This window comes from Grampus griseus (genome assembly GCF_964374135.1).
Source record: "Grampus griseus genome assembly, chromosome: 13".
Classification (NCBI taxonomy): domain Eukaryota; kingdom Metazoa; phylum Chordata; class Mammalia; order Artiodactyla; family Delphinidae; genus Grampus; species Grampus griseus.
Window position 1 is genome coordinate 62,511,985 of NC_139007.1, and position 20,197 is coordinate 62,532,181.

General features: G+C 42.1%; 1 protein-coding gene across 2 annotated transcripts in view; it reads right to left on the reverse strand.

Moving 5' to 3' along the window:
• Positions 1–19,753, reverse strand: part of IL20RA (interleukin 20 receptor subunit alpha) — a 34,862-nt gene extending 15,109 nt beyond the window's left edge. The window contains exons 1-3 of one of the 2 annotated variants that reach the window (XM_082669029.1): positions 19,530–19,640; positions 9,340–9,665; positions 473–608 (exon numbers count right to left, since the gene is read on the reverse strand). In XM_082669029.1, coding sequence (XP_082525155.1) covers positions 473–549 — 77 coding nt within the window. In that variant the 5' untranslated portion in view covers positions 550–608; positions 9,340–9,665; positions 19,530–19,640. Of the gene's footprint in view, positions 1–472; positions 609–9,339; positions 9,666–19,529 lie in introns of both variants that reach the window. The other variant, XM_082669028.1, reaches the window with a different exon arrangement.
• Positions 19,754–20,197: the final 444 nt, after the last annotated feature.

Genomic DNA, 20,197 nt, shown 5'->3' on the forward strand with positions numbered 1-20,197 from the left:
GGATCTAACACACACCCACTTACCATTTTGCATTCCTTCTTGATTGCAGTGAGCGTTGAGCGAGAGGTGAAAAGTGAAAATGTCCATTCACTATTATCTTTAATAAAAACTGTGAGTTGTACAGAATTCTGCACTCAGTTTCACTTAAAAATATCCTATAATTCTAATAAGTATAGATGTTTCAGAGGTGATGGATTTCCTTGTTTGCTCAGCCACAGAATAACGTTTTGACAGACTTCTTTTCTCCATTTAAATAACTTCTTCTTGCCTAAGTACTCAATACTCTGTTTCCATGAAGAAACTGTTGTCTAATTTAATCTAACAAAACACAATGAGACAATTTTACATGAAATATCTAAAACCTTTCTTTTTCCTCACTCATTTAATACAATAGATGGTTTATCTTTGCACAATTAATAGGAGTCTGAGTCTTGTGCTTATAAATTAGCCAAAACGAAAAGAACCAACTTACATGAAATACTGCACAGAATAAGTAACTTCCACTCCTTGTAGGCCCTGTGGTGGGTTCCACTGTAGGGTATTCTTCATGTTTATAGATAAGAAGGTTATATTTGTAGGTTTAGGCAGACCACCAGAGACACAGGAAACTGAAAAGGAGTAGAGAGGAATTGAGGTCTTAATAGAGAGAAAGGAAGACCTAACATGTGGTAGCTGGTCTCCAGATATGGCCCCCAATGAGCCACACCTTCCAGTACTCACGCTCTGTGTATCTCCTTCCAAATTGAACATGGGCTGACCTCATGGCCCTCTTTAACCAACAAAATTGATACTGGGACTGAGCCTTAACAAGGCCTACGAGCTTCCACTTTTGTCCTTTTGAAAGCCCTGAGCTGCCATGTAAAAAGTGGGCTACTATGCTGGAGAAACCATGTCAAGAGGCCATGTGAAGAGGGAGAGGTTCGGCTGTCCCAGTGTCCCAGCTGAGCCCAGTCTTCCAACCAAGGGGCCAGAATGAAGCCACTGTGGACATTCCAGCCCCATGTGCCATAGACTGAAGCTTCATGAGAGGCTCTGAAAGAGACCAGCTGAAGAACCATCCAGCTGAGCCCTAGATAAATCCTCAAAATTATGAGAAATTATAAAATGATTCTTTTAAACCACTAAATGTTGGGGCAGTTTGTTATGTACCAGAAGATAACTGAAACAATCCCTTTATTAGATATAGAAATAAAATTTAGGATAGATGTCACTGAAAGGCCAGAGACTGGAGACTGGAGCTGGGGTTAGCTTTACTAAAGTATATAATAAAGAAATAGTTATAATAAGAACTAGTGAAAGAAGACAATTTATTTAATTAAACACTGATATGCAGGCTTCCCTGGTGGTGCAGCGGTTGGGAGTCTGCTTGCCGATGCAGGGGACACGGGTTCGTGCCCCAGTCTGGGAAGATCCCACATGCCACGGAGAGGCTAGGCCCGTGAGCCATGGCCGCTGAGCCTGCACATCTGAAGCCTGTGCTCCGCAACGGGAGAGGCCACAACAGGGAGAGGCCCGCGTACCGCAAAAAAGAAAAACAAACAAAACAAAAAAACACTGATATGTTCACCTAATTGTGTTCTAAGAAAGACTGTATCCTAGAGGATTAATTTATAGAAATTCTCTGTAAAGGAATGATAAAAAATGGAGAAACTACCAAAAAATTAGAAAAGGAAAAAAGAAAAGTGAAGAATAGTTTCTTATAAAAGAAAACAAAGACGATCCTTTAAATACAATAAATGAAAAAATTCTGTGGTGATATGAAAGAATCAAAACATTAATTTAAACTACTGGAGAGATCCCAAAGTCCTGAGTAATAAATAATCAGATATTATGAAGAACTTATCATAAATATGCATATTCTAGTCAATGAATTTGGAAAATATCAAATTTCGATATTTCAAATCAAACAGGAAATAAAACTGAGCTAAGTCACTGAAGGCTGGTCCAATTTTGGCTACGTTCAATAATTCTTGTATAAATCAACTGAGACTAATGTCAGAGAAAGGAATTAGCTTTATGATTATGGTAATCCTTGGCTAAGATTAGCCCTATACAATGTATTGTAATCCCACAAGCCAAATGAAAAGAAAGAAAAAATTCTTTCCTTTGGAATTAAACTTTAAAACGTAACATGACCCTGATTCTGAGCCAAAGTAAGCTCTTTAACACGTGGCAGGGTGACCGAACTGTAAGTGGCTGAGTTTGTGTTTGGGCATGTGTGCGAGCATGTGCTACATTTGTAACGACTCCTACTTTTAACCTTGCTCATTTTTTTTAATACCTCAGTTTTATTTTATTTTATTTAATATATTTATTTATTGGCTGCGTTGGGTCTTTGTTGCTGCGCACGGGCTTTTCTCTCTAGTTGCGGCAAGCGGGGGCTACTCTTCGTTGCGGTGCGCGGGCTTCTCATTGCGGTGGCTTCTCTTGTTGAGGAGCACGGGCTCTAGGCACACGGGCTTCAGTAGTGGTGGGACGCGGGCTCAGTAGTTCTGGCTCGTGGGCTCTAGAGCGCAGGCTCAGTAGTTGGGGCACATGGGCTTAGCTGCTCTGCGGCATGTGGGATCTTCCCGGACCAGGGATCAAACCCATGTCCCCTGCATTGGCAGGCGGATTCTTAACCACTGCGCCAGCAGGGAAGTCCTCAGTTTTATTTCAGAGAGGGAAGTTAAACACTCAAAGAGAAGCTCTGTCAACTGGTCACTGTGTGGGTGCGTGTGTAGGAGCAGTAGAAAGGATCTCTAAAGGATGCCACCTGCCATCAAAGTGTCTGTCTTTGATTTCTATTCTTCAAACTCCTTGAAACCACTGCATATCAACTGGTATTGGCTTTTTCTGGAGCTTATATATAATGAATAATTATTAATGATTTAATACTGCTCTGTGCTATCACTAGGTTCTAACTTTTAATCATATTTTTAAGACAAAACAGAGAACTTGGGGAAGCAGCACCATGAAGTATAGTATTCCCCAACCCTTCAAAAGTGGGGAACAGGGCTTCCCTGGTGGTGCAGTGGTTGAGAGTCCGCCTGCCGATGCAGGGGACACGGGTTCGTGCCCCGGTCCGGGAAGATCCCACATGCCGCAGAGCGGCTGGGCCTGTGAGCCATGGCTGCTAAGCCTGCGTGTCCGGAGCCTGTGCTCTGCAACGGGAGAGGCCACAACAGTGAGAGGCCCACGTACCGCAAAAAAACAAAACAAAACGAAACAAAAAAAAAGTGGGGAACACTGTCAAATAAACAATTCCGAGGATCTTTCCAGATCTAAAATGCTGTGGTTTATATTTTTAGATGACACTAACATGTGAAGAGTGGTTAGCATCTTGTAAAACCTAAATTAAAATAGACTATTATAATATCGCGACGGAAGACATTACCAAAGCATGGCTCCACAGAACTAACTGAGAAGGAACCAGAATAGTCTGATTTGTGGCAATTTGTGTTCGGAGAATAAAAAAACACAAGTTATCTTAGATATTATAATCCAGGCATATTTTCTCAATGTTTATCTATACAAAGGTTTATCTTCTACATTGGTTTCTGTGTGACTTTTAATATAAGTAAACGACAGAATTCTCAAAATGCCTAAAACATACCCCCAAATTTTTAAAGAAATAACTTGGAATAAAGTAAACGGACTGCTCATTTTAATTTTTTTTTTTTTTGCGGTACGCGGGGCTCTCACTGTTGTGGCCTCTCCCGTTGCAGAGCACAGGCTCAGGACAGTGAAGTAATCCATTTGAAATACAAATAGGCCCATGGCTTCCACTGCATAAAAGGCTTAGCCTTTTATGAGAGGAAGGAAGAAAGATGGGGGCAAGAATAGCACTGGAGAGACCTGTGAGACTGCAGTTGCAGCAGCCGCAGTGAGGAAGGCTGAGCTTGCACCGAGATGCTGGCTGTGGATATGGAGGGTGAGGTGGGCGCAGCTGGGAGCTCTCTTTTCAAAGTAGAAACAGTACCCCCTGATGAAGCAGAGCTATGAGAGTCACATCAGTAAGAGAGCTGCTGCGTTGTGAAAGCTAAATCAACAGATGAGGATTTATCAAGAAATATTTGCCCTTTTGATGATGCAGAAGAGTGATAAAAAATAGAATTAGCACTTTGTTTTTGAGGAGGAGAAACAGTATTTTAAAAAGAACAACTTATAACTAGTATTTCTTTGTGGTGTTTTCATCTTCACAAAGTTGTAGGCACTGTTTGTTTCCAGTTTGGAAAACATAAAGAAAACACTCCTGAATAAATGTCCCAGTTGAGATAAGTCATTTTCCTAACCTGCCAGTATCGATAAGATAATTTAACCAACACCAAAGAGGAAATATGTCACACCCACATTGATATCAGGAGTCATGTGCCAATTCGTGGGTAACAAAAGCATTTTTGTTCGCATAGATTGATGGCCTGGAAGTACAGCTCTGATCCTCTGAAAGTCCGTCCATTTAATATCCCAAATCACGAAGCTGTTGGATTAGCACACATAATTTTATTTCTGGGAGTGCTATACCATTACAACTTCGGTTTGGTACACAAAGTTCTCCGTGGTCTGGTCTGGCCTCTCCTTTTGTAATTCTGCCAAATGCACTATGCTCATTAGTCACACCAGATCACCCGCAAAACCCTGACTAGCTCTGCGGTTTTTATGCCTTTACAATTTTGGTACCCTCCTCCTATAGTATCTTTGGGAACTAAAAGACGCCTTACTTTTCCATGTGTACCTCCATTTAGAGTACTGGCTTGCACTATTTTAATGACGTGATTATGTTGTGATGTTGTGGAGGGTGTGCATGGTCTCCCCTAAAGGGAGTGGGCATTCCAGACGACAGTCACTGCATGGGAGGCTGGTCTTTCAGGAGAAAATGAAACACAGAAGACCTCAGAAAGGGACAAGAACTCCAGGCTCCCTTTGAGCTTCCCTGACCGGGGTATGGACATTGGTCAATGGAGGGAGACTTGAGGGGGGCCCCCTTGGATAATGGGTATTTAAGATGGCTTCTGCAAACTAGTGGTTCCCAGTGGGGAGGTGGGGAAGGGCAGTAGAGGGGTAGGGGATTAAGAGGCACAGCTATTATGTATAAGATAAGCTACAGGGATATATTGTACAACAAAAGGAATATAGCCAATATTTTATAACTATAAATGGAGTATAACCTTCAAAAATTGTGACTCATTATATGGTACCCCTGTAACTTATGTAATATTGTATATCAACCCTACTTCAATTTAAAAAAGGAAAAAAATTAACCAATGAACAACAACCAAAAAGATGGCTTCTGTCCTAACAAAGCTGTGAGGGAACAGCAAGAAGGGGTCCACTTAATGAACTCCTAAGTAATGATGGGTTAGCTATAGCCTGTAAGTCATGTCATTTAGACCTGTTCCCTTTCAGTGTTTATTTTCCTCTCATTATATCTTGGCCTTTGGGAAAGTCTTCTAGCCCAGCTTCATCTATGTTATAACCCCAAAAAGAAAAAGTCCTCTATCTCCTCTTGGGTCCTTCTAGTAGAAAGAGAATAAATAAATGGAATTTGAAATGGGTAAATCTTTGACAACTTCATTAGTGGAGTTTTATAAAATGTGGCTGCTACATTAGTTCCAAGAATTACCTTATAGTTACCTTTCTGTAGGTGGAATGAAATGGTATGTGACATTTTCTTAATGGCCTCAAAGATAATACTAAGGTCATCATCTTAAGTATGTTGCAGTTTTAATTATATGCCTGACAGTAAAAGGTATTTCCATTTCATTATACTGTGGGAAAAGTCTATGCATAAATTAGTGCCTGACGAACACTGGTAAAAAGTGGTGAGGTTTTCGGAGTGAACTCACAAAGGGTAATCAGGCTCGTGGTTACCCAAACCTCTCTCTTCTGGGGCTGAGGCTTTCTGAGTTTCCCATTATGGACAGTATGCTCATTCACTCCTGTGGAAAACCATCAGACTACAAGAGGCTGAACCGTCAAATGTGTCCACTTTTGGGGACTTCCCTTTGGGGCCATTCAAGTCTCTCAAGCTCTGATTAACAAGGGAACCTCAGCATTGAGGAAGCCCTGCCCACCTTTGCCCAGAGAAAGTCTCCAGCCCTCCAGCCCCATCTGTCTTTCTGAAGCTAAGCAATGAAGGCATCACTAGGCTCTGAGCTGTTTGACCCTCGGCACCATGTCTTATAAGATTCTTTGTATCCCCAGTGCCTCTCAAATAAATACTTTTTTTTTTTTTTTTTTTTTTGCGGTATGCAGGCCTCTCACTGCTGTGGCCTCTCCCGTTGTGGAGCACAGGCTCCGGACATGCAGTCTCAGTGGCCATGGCTCACAGGCCCAGTCGCTCCACGGCATGTGGGATCTTCCCGGACCGGGGCACGAACCCGTGTCCCCTGCATCAGCAGGCGGACTCCCAACCACTGCGCCACCAGGGAAGCCCTCAAATAAATACTTTTGAACTGAACTAACCAGGGACCACTGGGCTCACATAAATTGTAGAGAAAGGGCAGGACCCGGATTCACATGAGCATCTGGATGAGGGTGACACAGTCTGAACCACCAAACCCTGATAGCTTGAAATCACCCTGGGAAACTTACACTATACACGGGATTAGCACAGTCAGAAGATACTCAACAGATGCTTTTTAATGAAGGAAGAGCAGCTCATGGCAAGTGGTTGCTACATCTTACAAGTGCCTTTCAAAATAGGAAAATACCTACTATGCTTGTAAGACCAAAAAAAGAAAAAAAAAATCACCTCCTGAATGAGTTTTCTGTTGTGGGAAATGGGGTTAAAAACAATCGATGTACAAGAAGCACCAGAGGGTGATTAGTCAGTTTCAGGAAGCAGAAGTTGGATATATCTCATCCCAGCCTCCACCAAAGGAGAGCCAAACAGTTCACTGCCTTCAAACAGATTAAATATTGTTGTAACTTCATCATGCTGAAAGGAAAGGCATATTTTCTTTTGTCTTAAGTTATCAATTGTCTCTCCTGAAAAATATTAACTCCTTTCCTCTTTTCCCCCTTGACATATATTACATATATCAAGTGCCCTTAGAAAGTGAGTCATCTAAACAACACTTGAAATGTTATTCAGGAACTATTTACCTGAGAAAATATACTTAACTGTCTTCTGTAAAGGAGCCAGTACGGTTTGATGTTAACGTTAGTTCCTCTGAACTCGATTATCTTCCTCTACCAATCCCGTTACAATTTCTCTAATTATTTCTTTGCCCACTTGCTGCTGTACTTGCATACTGCCTCTGTTTTCTCTTAATAGTATACTGAACGTTATATAGGGCACTGCCACCCGCCCTATCTCACTGGCTTCTAATAATTGTTTACGTGAGTAGGTCAGACAGAAGTTTTAAGAACAAGAGTTCTAGAGCCACATTGGGACCTACTCCCCGTTCTACAGCGTACCTAAGCTGTGTGCCCTGAAGTAAGTCATTTAGCCTCTGTACTCGATTTCCTCATTTGTAAAATAAAACAATCATATCATCTGCCTCATAGGCTTGTTGGAATGATTAAATAAGGTTCCCAAAATAGCGCCTGGTACAAAGAGCGAGCTCAATAATCATTAGTTCAGTATCGTCCTCCATGGTTACTATTCTCCCTTTATAGCTGATTAGATAGAGGGCCAGAGAGGCGGACTGATTTGCCTGTGGTTATTCGGCCATCTGGAAGCTGTTTGAGCCCAAGTGCTCTGAGGACAACAGGGTTCTCTACTAGGACACTCACTTACTGCCTTTAGGGAACGCTTCGAGGAGCAGTGCTGTGGGAAGAAAAGATTGCATGGTCATTGGAAAGTGTGCATGTTACAGATGACTGCTTCTAAGGAGATATATAAGAATTTCAATGGGGAGTTCAATTCTTAAAAATGCAAATGCTTCATATGCTGCTTTTCCCTATCTTTTCTCAGTGTGAATAAAAATATGTACACACACACAAGGAATTCAAGGAGGAAAACCCTAGTATTTCTCCTTCACTGAAGTTTTTTCTGGTGGAAAGGTACTTAGTCATATCATTCATTCAACCTCATTACTGGGCACCTACTAGAAACAGAAACTGATAGTTACTAGGGTCAGTGGCAGACAGAAACACACAGGAGGCCCTGCTCTCACAGAGCAGATATTTTCTGAATCTGGGACACAATCCATCAATACATGCTTTCCCTGCCAGGTATGTGAACTTTCATATGGATGAGCGATATATAAGTCATACATAAAAAGCATGTTATTTCTTTATAGCCACACCTCAATAAGTAAATCTATGTGCTTAAACATGTTTTGGAATATTGCTGTTGATGCTTGAGAGCAAGTAGGACTTTAAGGTTGAGACTACTTCTTAAAATAAATATACTGGCATCTACCCATCAAAAAGAGTGTGCATTGTCCTAGCAGTTCCCTTGGGAGGGTTTATAATTATTCCCTGGTACTGCTCAGCTCTGGCGTCTGGGGCATGCTTCCTTTCAGCTACAACTGTCTTCAGCGGTTGCTTGCATACATGCAAAAAATTCCATCTCATTTTTTTTTATAGTCACACCTTGTTTTTGCCCAACATAGCACTTCTTACTTGATTACCCAAGTTGGTCAGAAGTGGCTTTGAATGCTTTTGAAAATTAAACCACACCTCCACGATGAAGGTTTGCCACTTAATGGCAAACCGTAATCTGACCGATGCATACAGGTTCTATTGAGAACTCTGAAAAAAGGAGTTTAGGAAATACATTGTGAGATTTTTGTGCACAGCCTCCTAAAATGTCTATTTTGAAGATGCCATTATTAATTTGAATATGTTGGTCTCGTTGTTAGAAAAGCAGTCCCACTTCCTTATGTCATCTCCTGTATGTATGTCTTCCCTTCCCTTTCCCTTTCAGACTTGCTTTTTGAGGCCAGGGACTTGATTTTTCTCCACATTTTGTGATCTCCAAAGTGTTTATCCAAATTGAATATCATAGTAACTGTGGAAAAATAGATTCAAATGTGGGTTGGAGTCTCTACAACTTGATAACTTGCCTCAGAAAGGAAAAGATAAAAGAAATAACAGAGTCAAAGACAAACCATTTGAAACCACTAAGGTATTGGAAAGAATAGCTGTTGGGAACTCCCAGTTCCATCACTAGGTGTTTACTAAGTATCAACATACATCGTCCACTTTATTTTTCAAATAATTTTCATAAATCATAGTACTTCTTTTTATCCTCACATAAGGAATGTGATGCTTCCACTAACATCTCCATCACTTGAAATTTTCAGAGAGAAAATCAAGATAAAAATGTGAGAAAAAAATTCATAGAAAAAGTAAGAGAGACAAAAATAATGACTTAGTGGAGATTTGGAAGTAATTAGTAGTATTTACTTCTCTTGGCCGTCGATTGGGATTTTGAGGCAAACGAGGTTGAGAGTGTGATCTCAGACTTTCCAGTCAAACAAGATGAAGACAGAGGTGTACAGCAGCCGTCAAGAACACTGTCAGAAAGGTGCAATATTTTTCAATAGGTTAACTCTCCTCCACAGTGACAAGTCCATGCTTTGATGTTTTTGATGGTGACGGGGGCTCGGATCACACCTCTTCAGGGTTGAATTAAGCCTCAATGAAGTTGTGTAACTAAATGTGATAAAATGGACAGGGCATCCACGTGCTGCGCGGGGCTCGCTGAAGATCAGCTCTCTGAGGTGGTTATCCTACCACAAAGATATTAAAACACACTGGTTAGGATAAAAGCAGAGCAACGGTGAAGAGGCCACCCACGAAGAGCCAAAGGCTCTGAGGACAGTGGAACCTCTCAGAGAATGGATCAATGAAGACATTCCCTTTGCTCTTGCTGTTAAAGCTAACAGAGCCTTCAAAGGACTGTGTTGATTCAGGAAGTGAGAAAGTGCGCCTCGGGCACCAGCCCTCTAGAAAACCACAGCTGTAACAAGGGAGCCTTTTGATACCTGTTTGTGGTTGGATTCAGTGTTGCACAGAGCCGCAGACCACAGTGACCTGTTGAAGCTGTCAGTGACCTTGAGGTCGGGCTGTCCTACAGCTGCAAAGCTCCTTACTCCCACCCACCCGGCAATAAATACCATTGTCAGAAAAAAAATCACCTGTTTCATAGGATTCTGCTTTTTGCTGTTGGGTTTTGTTGGTTGATTTGTAGTTTTACAAGAAAGAAATGTAGGTGGGAAAAAGGAATGTTAACTACGTGGTAGTTTATAGATAGAATATGCTTAGAGAAGGATTTAACTTTATTTTCTTGCTAGCATTTTAAATGCAAAATGTAAAAAGTATATTGGCAATTCTCATAAGTCTCACTTTCCCTTTTCATAGGAAGCCCTGCCTGACTCCTAGATTAGATCCGTTGCCTTGCTCTGTGCTTCTAAAGAAGCTTGGTTTCCTCAGTTCTGGCATTTATACTTTGATGTAATCACCCGAAGTTAAAAGCTCCACGAAGAAAGAGGCCCTGTTTTCTTGTTCACCTCAATACCGAGAACAGTTCCTGATACGTATGAATGAAAGATATTGAATAAATGAAAGAAAGAATGAATAAATGAAAATGCTCAAAAGAAGGTTATTTAAAAATCACATTGTGTCAAGTTGTATTTTAACTTATGAAAACTCAAAATGAATGTGTGGGGTGTGAAGGTTAATTCTTTTTCATTAACTCTGACCATCTCAAATACCTCATTCCCCTAAGTTATTTGCTCCTAAGGCACATGTGATATTCTATTTTGCACCTAAAAACTATCAGCAAATTTAAAAAATAACAACGTAAAGTATTCGGTAGGATAATTCAGAGGACCTTTTACTTCTTTTATACTTTCATCTAAAATGGCGGAGGAGGGCTGACTTGGAGTCACGTGGACAGTTAGCCTCAAGTACGAAAATGGTCCATGCTGGAGCAGGGGTGAAGATTTTGCAATGAACGTGCCACGTAGAGCAACAGAGATGGACGTCTGACGAGAGTGAACCCCTCTGCTGAAGAAATTTAAACTCCACCATCTTTATTACATACCCATTGACGTTTCTCTCCTTTTTAAAAAACAGGTATAATGAACATACAACGTATTAGTTTAAGGTGTACAACATAATGATTCCATGTTTGTACATATTGCAAAATGGTGGCTATCTTTTATGTTCATGTTATGGAAAGTACAGGAGACGACTCATCTCTGCCCTTTACATTCTCAGGAGAGCCTTTCTGACGTGAGACTTCTGCAAAGGTTTCCTTTTGGCAGCGGACAAAGACTAATAAATGCGTTGAGGAGGAAAACTGCATGAGGTTGAAAAGGTAGCTTTTCGGGCTTCCCTGGTGGCGCAGTGGTTGAGAGTCTGCCTGCTGATGCAGGGGACGCGGGTTCGTGCCCCCGTCTGGGAAGATCCCACATGCCGCGGAGCGGCTAGGCCCGTGAGCCATGGCCACTGAGCCTGCGCGTCCGGAGCCTGTGCTCCGCAACGGGAGAGGCCACAACAGTGAGAGGCCCGCGTACCGGAAAAAAAAAAGAAAGAAAGAAAAGGTAGCTTTTCTCCACTTTAGAAGCCAAGCTCAAGTCCTGCTCACAGCCCTACAAGCCGCTGAGGGTGTGGTAGGTGTTATAAATTCAACCGTGGCCCCGCAAAGAAATATGTTGAAATCCTAGTCTCCAGTACCTCATAAAGTAACCTTAATTAGATATAATGTCTTTATAGAGGTAATCAAGTTAAAAAGAGGTCATTAGGGTGGGCTTCAATCCAACATGACTCGTATCCTTATATAAACGGAAAATTTGGACGCAAAGAGAGACATGCACAGAGGGAAGATTATGTGAAGAGACAGAGAACAGTGAGTGAAGGCAGAGGATTGGAATGATGCTCAACAGGCCGAGAAATGCCAAGGATTGCCAGCAACCACCAGATGCCAGGAGAGAGGCGTGGAACAGATGCTCCCCTACAGCCTTCGGAAGGAAGCAACCCTGCCAACATCTTGATTTCAGACTTCTAGCTTCCAGAACTGTGAGATAATACATTTATGTTATTTTAAGCTACCCAGGTTGTGGTACTTTGTTATGGCAGCCTCAGGAAAGTAACATAGTAGGTGTCTGTTCCTTGTATCTTTCCTCGAAAATGAACACAATGTTTATTTAACAGAAGCGTGAATGCTTTAAGGGCTGCCAAGTAACCTGGAAGTAAGGATGGAGGGATTGAAGTAGGAGAAAAAAAAAATGTCTGCAAAGTTGAAAAAGAGGAAATTCAAATGGCGGAAGTAATGTAAACAAATGCTTCAACTAAGAGGATACACTTGCCAAAATATCTCATATCACCAAAATACAAATGTTAATGGTATGGAATGGAAAATTTCAGGGGGCTGGATTAAAGGCATACATGTTGAGACTCAAGAAGTATAAGGAAAACTCCCTGACAAATCTGTACAGGACAAGGTTTGCCCATTCTCTGTGCCGGGGGGTGGAGCTGGAGTTCGATGATGCGGTGCATAAAGTGATTGGAGAAGCTGAGTGGAAGCCATTTTGGCGTCTCAACGTGCACTGTGGTGACCACCACACTTGAAAAACAGATCTGATTTTGAATAGATAATATTTGTAATCAATAAAAATTTCCTTTCCAGAAGAGTCTCCTTAATTGCGTTAAAGTCCACCGTGACGGACATCATGTGCTCTAGATAAAACATCATACCGGGCTTCCCTGGTGGCACAGTGGATGAGAGTCCGCCTGCCAATGGAGGGGACACGGGTTCGTGCCCTGGTCCGGGAGGATCCCACATGCCGCGGAGCGGCTGGACCCATGAGCCATGGCCGCTGAGCCTGCGCGTCCGGAGCCTGTGCTCCGCAACGGGTGAGAGGCCACTACAGCTAGAGGCCCGCGTACCGCAAAAAAAAAAAAAAAAAAAAAAAAAAAAAAATCATACCATACTTCCATTCTCTGTATTCTGAGAAGTAAAGAGAAAGAAAATTGCCTCCACAAACTGAAATTGTATTAATATGAAATGCTGAGTTTAAATGAGGGGTCAAGGTCTGTGTCTTATAGGAAAAGACAGCAAAGGTAAAAAGGGAGGGTAACTTTTAGGCATCAGGAACCCTTTGTTCACCAGGAAACTGATACTGAATCACTTAAGGACCAACATGCCAGGGGCAGTGATTACAATCTGGCAGACCAGCCATGTCATCATGATCTACAGTGAGTATGCCTGAGAACTTACAGACAATCTGGAACACACACATACAGAAAAGACCAGGAGAGAGAGATGCCTGGCATGACACAACTGGGAAGGTGCTTAGCTGAGACGAATGAAGACAGAGGAAATGTGATGGTTGCAGTCAATGAGCTGAACAGCTTGTTCTGCATGACTGCATCAGCTTAGAGTGAGGACCAACAATGTGACAAGATGAGAGATCAAGACCTCAGCTCGTTCATGGGAAGAACATTCTAGTAGCTGGAAGTCTACAACGACAGGACATCCTGTCTTGGGTGTCAGGTATCAAGTTTCTTGTGATGAGAGGTGCTCCAACAGCAGATAGGTAATGACTCTGAAGTTATGTTGCAGGGAACATTCACAAGGGAAGCAGTTGGACGGGATTTTAAGGCCCTTTCAAGCCTAGTTTTCTATATCAAAAGGAATTCTGAAAATAAAGCAGAGGAAGTATTTAATTGTATTGTCTTCAGCCAGCATTCTTTTTTAAAAAAGTTCTCTTGTTCTCCAATTTTATATGGAATTGACACATCTTGAGACAGATTATAGAGATTTAATTCATTTTTCTAGTATCACCTTTTGAGTCAAATAATCATAAATGTGGAGCAAGAAAAAGTAAAAATGCTGTCAGAACATCACAATCATAGCATAAAGGTAATGTTATAAATAAGATGAATAAAATGATTTCACTTCTTAAAATATATACTACCTTAAGCTGCAGTTAATACTTAGCAGTCTTTTTTTTTATCATCATGGAAGTAAACATGTCAAAGATACCTGGTAAAATTGTACATGAAGAAAAAGATGCAAGTAGAGAGTCAGTTTAAAAGTATCATGCAGGGCTTCCCTGGTGGCGCAGTGGTTGAGAGTCCGCCTGCCGATGCAGGGGACACGGGTTCGTGCCCCGGTCTGGGAAGACCCCACATGCCACGGAGCAGCTGGGCCCGTGAGCCATGGCCGCTGAGCCTGCGCGTCCGGAGCCTGTGCTCTGCAACGGGAGAGGCTACAACAGTGAGAGGCCCACGTACAACCAAAAAAAAAAAAAAAAAAAATCATGCATATAATGAAAGATGCCTTTTAACCAAAAAGGCAAATTTACTGAGTGACATTTGTGAAAAGCACTATGCCAAGCACTTAAACATAGTTAATGTTTTATGCTCATAACGTTTTATGAGATGCTTATACTAAAGTATTAGTTTTATAGCATTAATACTAAAAATTTTAAATATATGTGACTGCTTATTGTCTTTGTCTAAAGTTTAGGCTTAAATGCAAAATCTGCATCCTACCTATGGCTCTGAGTCAGAGCTGTATGGAATGGTGCACTCAGGGAACTGACGCCCCTCCTCAGCCCTACCGCCTTGGTCGTACACCATGCCACCTCCTGTGGGTAACAGATCTCCTTTATTGTTCTCTAGGGAGCAAATTCTGCCTTTCCTGGGTTTGTTCTATAGGAAGCTGGATAAATAGCTACAGGCAGTAGGAGCACATCTTCTGAAAGGGGAGGCTGGTGATACCTATAGCCACACGCTCAGATCTCAGGTATATGATGCTCTCCAGACATGCTGAGGATGGGCTTCGAGCTGATCAATGAGGAGCTATATAATAGCCAATAAATGATAAATGTACATGCAAATGTACAAGAAATCCCTCATGTCTGCTCCAAAGGGAATGGGAGAGAAGCTGGAAAAGAGGACAAGCTTGTTTGATGGAAAGAACATTTGAAAAGACAAATCCTGCTTTAGCTGCAATAGAGCACCCAGATGTAGACCAAGTTCTCGACTTTTAGCATACAATATGTTTAAAACCAGGTGCTTTCCTGCGAAGTTGAAGCAAGATTTGGAAACGATTTAGCCTTGATATGAATTTGGCCGGTATAGTCAGGGCCTACCTTTGAGGATTACAGATTTGTGAAGCAGAAAAGACATATCCTGTTAAGTGAAAAAATGCTAAGTGGAAAAGAGAACCTGTAGTATGCTAGGTTTCATGTGAGAAAGAAGGGGAATATGAGAAAATACACACTTATCTGTTCACTGGTGCAAAAGAAATACAGGAAGGATAAACCAGTAACTAAGGAGACTGGTTACCTACGGGGGTGACGTGGAATGAGAATAGGAACCAGATTGTAAGGATGATGAGGGGGCAACCCCTCTCCAAGATGTACCATTTGGTACATCTCTCTCTGACTCTTAAACTACAGTAATGTCTCACATACCCTTCAAATACTCCCAAATCAAGAAACAAAACCAACTAGCATGTGGGAAACCCCAATTGAAATACAAACAGTAACAAATGAACCTAACCTTATTACAAATAGACAATAAAGTAAAGAAGGTGAAAGAAAACCGGTCTAATCTAAGTAACTTTGGTCAACAGTATCTTGACTGGGTATTATAAAGCTAAAGACAAAAGAACTGTATATAGATGCTATAATCTAGTTAGTAAATGTCCTTCTCATAGAAGCATGGGTTAATACTTCTGAAACTCTAAACTAGAAATGAAGAAATAAGTAAATCTATTATAGATAATGATATCAGGTTTCTCACTGTTGGAGAAAGAAGCTACAAATAAAGACAATGAACTCTGTGCTCTTGGAATCAAAGGTATCAGTGTAAGCTTATTGTCTTTTGTATACATAGACACATACATACAGATACAGAAATACAGATGTGTGTGGATGCCTGGGTTAGTATACATATTTATAACTTCCAGCTCTCTCCGCTGAGAGAGCCTAGAAACAACATTCCAGTAGCAATGAGTATGCCTGGCAACTAGATTTTGGTTTCTAGATCCTATTCTCCAGTAGAAGGAGCTAGAGCTCCTTGGGGAAGTAGCTGATTCAGCCCTGGGGAAGGGAAAATACAAGATGAACCTGAAACATTTTATGTTGCTAGAAAGCAATGAAATGCTTAAAAAGAATGGGGCTTGTTGAAAGGACATGGGAGCCAAACTAAAAGAGCTTTTAATGGCCAAAGCTGGAACAATTTGAGCAGCAAAATTAATAATAATAGTATTGGATTATAACTCAAAGAATAAAGTAAATATTTATGAGTCCATATTGATATATTTAAGCAATTGAATAAATAAATAAATGGGGGAGAAGTAAATGCTCTTCTTTGCATTAGAATTCCAATTTAATAAATAGAGAAGGAAAAAATGAAATTAAAAAAATCACCATTAGGCATCATAGTTGTTGCATTCAGTATCCACTGATGAATACTAAATTAGTGGGTGTAAGTTTGAGGAGAAACAGGATATTTGCATGATCTCAAAGTATCTTCCCACAATGTATTTATTAATCAGAAAGTGAAAATAGTAACTATACAGTGAAAACCCCTGCAGACACCACCTAAACCAAATGATCAAGGTTAACATCGCCAGGAAGAAGACACATTGACATCATAAACCCTTTGATATGATGCGCTGGGAAAGACAACATAATCTCTGTGGTATTATTGCCCAAAAGGAATAACCTCACTCTAATCAAGAGGAAACTTCAAATGAACCCACATTGAGGGGCAGCCTGAGGAGGAGGTGATAAGAGCTCTTCAAAAATGTCAAAGACATGAGAGCAGAGAGGCTGAGGAACTGTCATAGATTGGAAGAGAGGAAGGAGACACAGCAACTAAGTGTAATAAGGACCCTGGATTGATCCTGGAACAGAAAAGGGGAATTAGTGGAAAAAAGGGTGAAATTGGAACAAAGTCTATAGTTTAGTGAATAGTGTCAATACTATACCAATGTTAATTTCCTCATTCTGAACACTGTACCACAGTTACGTAACATGTTAAAATTAAGAGAAACTGGGTGAGGGGTTTATGAGAGCTCTATTATTTCTATAGCTTTTCTGTAAGTCTCAGAATAGTTCAAAATTAAAAGCTAAAAAGAATAAAATAATGAAGAAAATTTAATTAGTTCACTGGGATAATTTGTGTGTGTTTGAAAAATATCCTGAAATAATTTCTCAGTGAAATAAAATACCTGATGCTGTTGTGTTCATATCAAAGAAGACACACTTCAACAAATACCCTCATTCTGTTAATTATAGTATATTAGTTCTAATAAGTAGAGATGCTGTAATAGACTGCATTCAAAAGCTCCAAACCTAGAGTTTGGCTCATTTGTTCATAGGCATAATAAACAATATTTTTTCCCTCTCTGGGGATTTTGGGAAGATCTCCTTGAAGGACGCACATTGGAGGTGAGATGCCAAGTCTGAATAGGAGTTAGCCGGGGACAGAGTGGACAGGAACATTCCAGCACAAGGAACTGCAAGTATGAAGTCCTGAGAGGGAAAACGGTTTGGTTTGCTCTAGGAACTGGAAAAAGGCCAGGATAGCAGGAATTAAGTGATGTAAGGCTGGAGACACAGGCAGGACTGAGCCGTATAAGACCACGTAGGAGAATTCAGATGGAAGCCTCTGAAGGGCTTGAGGAGAGGAGATACATGACCTTGGAAAGTCATCTCCTTCCACTCTCTTACTGGCTTTAAATGCTTGTTTATATTATGCTGACCACGGTTCTTTATCTTCACAGAGGAATAAGACATGGGATTGGGCCAACAGGGCAGAGTTTGATAAACCACAGTGATAAACTTCCTAGTGAAACTTCTGTCCCTGGAGACATAAGAGAGTGAAGGTACAGATGTGTATCCCTCCTGCCTTGAGGGAGTGGCACAGACGTTCTGGATTCCTTTAAAAGTTTACCTGAAATGAACTACGAAGAACTTTCCTAAAATGTTGATGCCCCATTGCATTTTTTTTTCTTTCTCTTTAGATGTTTGGTATTGTACAGCCTGATCCAATCACAGAGTTGTGTGACTTTGAACTTTTGTGCTAAAAGTTCGAAAAATTAAAGAACTCGCCTACTGGAGAATGGTAATGTCATATAACTATTAGAAGGTTCACACTGCTCAGCAGATATGGTGGCGGATCAATCAAGATAGAATAGCTCTCTCTTAAGAGCCAGGTATGTAACCACATACCATGTAACCACATATGCCTTCTCACCTGGTTTTCCCAGCAGTCCTCAGGGTGCCTGGAGGCCCAGAAGAGGACAGGAACTCTTTAAAAAGAGCTAAGAAAGTACCTGAGTCTCGTGGGTCCGAAAAGAGTTTCTTCTGTTTTGTTTTTTCCCCAATTTTGCTTTGAAGCCAAGAATATTATTACCTTCTAATGTCAGCCTCCCAACCCAATTAAGGAGCAAGCTTTATTTCTTTGATTAGAAATAGAAACAACTAAATTCATATCTGTTAGTTGAGGTTCAGTATCTGGATAGGTCAGGAGCAGATCTTCCCATTCAGCTTACCTAAGAATATTTATCACAAGACAAAAGAACTACAATTTCTGGTAACTTTAGGATTTAGAAGAGAAACTTTTTGTGTATAATGTCTATTGTCCAAAAATCTCTCCAAGATCTATATGCACACAATTCTTACCTTTGTAACTGTATTGAACTTTAGTAACTTTTTCTTTGACTACTAAGGACACCGCAGTTTCATGAACAACTTTCTTCCTGCGTTCACTGCTATTGTTCAGCTCTGGGATAAAAACATGGAAGCCTGGATCAAATCTGTACAAAGCACAGTATTCTGGGAAGTTGTGTTGCTTTAACTTTTTTTTTTTTTTTTAAAAAGGAGGGTCCTAGATATCTTGCTTTTAAAAAATTTCTTTCTCTCATACACCAGAAATGCAGAAGGAAAAAAAAAAAAAAGAAATCAGGTTAATGAATCATTCTGGTTTACTGGATTCCAGATGGTAGAGAGTTAACACTTAAAACCAAAAAGCCTTGAGTTACCTATATCATGGATCAGTTCAAAGTTTTGTTACTTGCAAAAAAATCAAAGAGCACATATATGTACAAGATCAAAACTGCAAAGGAAAAAAATGACGTGCCCAGAAAGATCTTACTTTAGAAACGCTGCACTTTCTAGCTCCGGTTCCCTCAAAGCCCACTCTTTCAGGAAGTTTGATTTTTAAAGCGCAGACATCGCCTCCTTCCCTGGGGTGCTCTGTTGAAAGGCTACAGGTCTGTGCGGCCACGGCTTGGGTGGCGGGAACCTGCGACGTGCCGGCGAGTGCAATGCGAAAGGTCACTGTCACCGACCGTAAGTTACCAGCTGTGGGGACCGCTCGGAGCGACCACCGTCAACCTTCCTCTACCTCGCCCGCAACGAAAAGTGTGAAACGCGGAGCGCGCGAACTTGACCCTGAAGCCGGCCCACGCGAGGCAGCGGCGAGTTTCTCCCTGGGAGTCCAGGGCTCCCGGCGCTGACCCGCGCTCCTCCCGCTCTGCGCGCTTGAAAGCGAAACCCGGGGGCTGGAGGGCCTAAACCAGCCGGAACTGGGCGGTCGTCGCGGCCCCGGCGCTACCCTCCTACCTGCCCGTCCCGTCGGCGCGGCCACCAGCAGCAGCAGCAGCGGCAGTGCCGGGAGGCCGGGTGCCGGGGCCCCTATGGCAGCCGTCTTCGCTGGGGGTCGGGGGGCGCACATGGGCGGCGGGGCCGGGTCACATCTCCGCGGGCGGCCGGTAGTGTCCGACGCCCCCTCGGGCCGCGGGCGGTGGGAGCGCGGCCTCCCCTCGGCGCCCCGGGCCCCAGCTCCCACTGCGCGCCGCGCTCGGGTCGGCGGGGCGGCCGGGGAGGCGGAGTCGCGTCCCGCCGCAGCCCGGGCCGGACGCCAGGGAGAGGGGAGGGCCCGCGACTTCTAGTCCCAGCTCCTCAGGCTCGCAGCTCTGACAATCTGAGACTCTCCACCGCCGCGACCAACGAGATTACTGCTGCAGGGAAAACCTCCCTCCAGTAAAGGGAGCGTGAGCCACGCACACTGAAGAGTGATTCTGGTCTTCGGGCCTGATGGTCATTTCTGTAAAACTTTTGAAATGTCCGAGTTCAGTGCCGGAGGAAGAATGGATATTTATTTCTCCACACGCTGTCAGTCACTCTGCCATCCATTGTATTTGATTCCATTGATTCCATTTAATCCTCATCATCTGCAATTAGGCATTGTCCCATTTTACAGATGAGGAAAGGGACACTCAGAAAGTTGG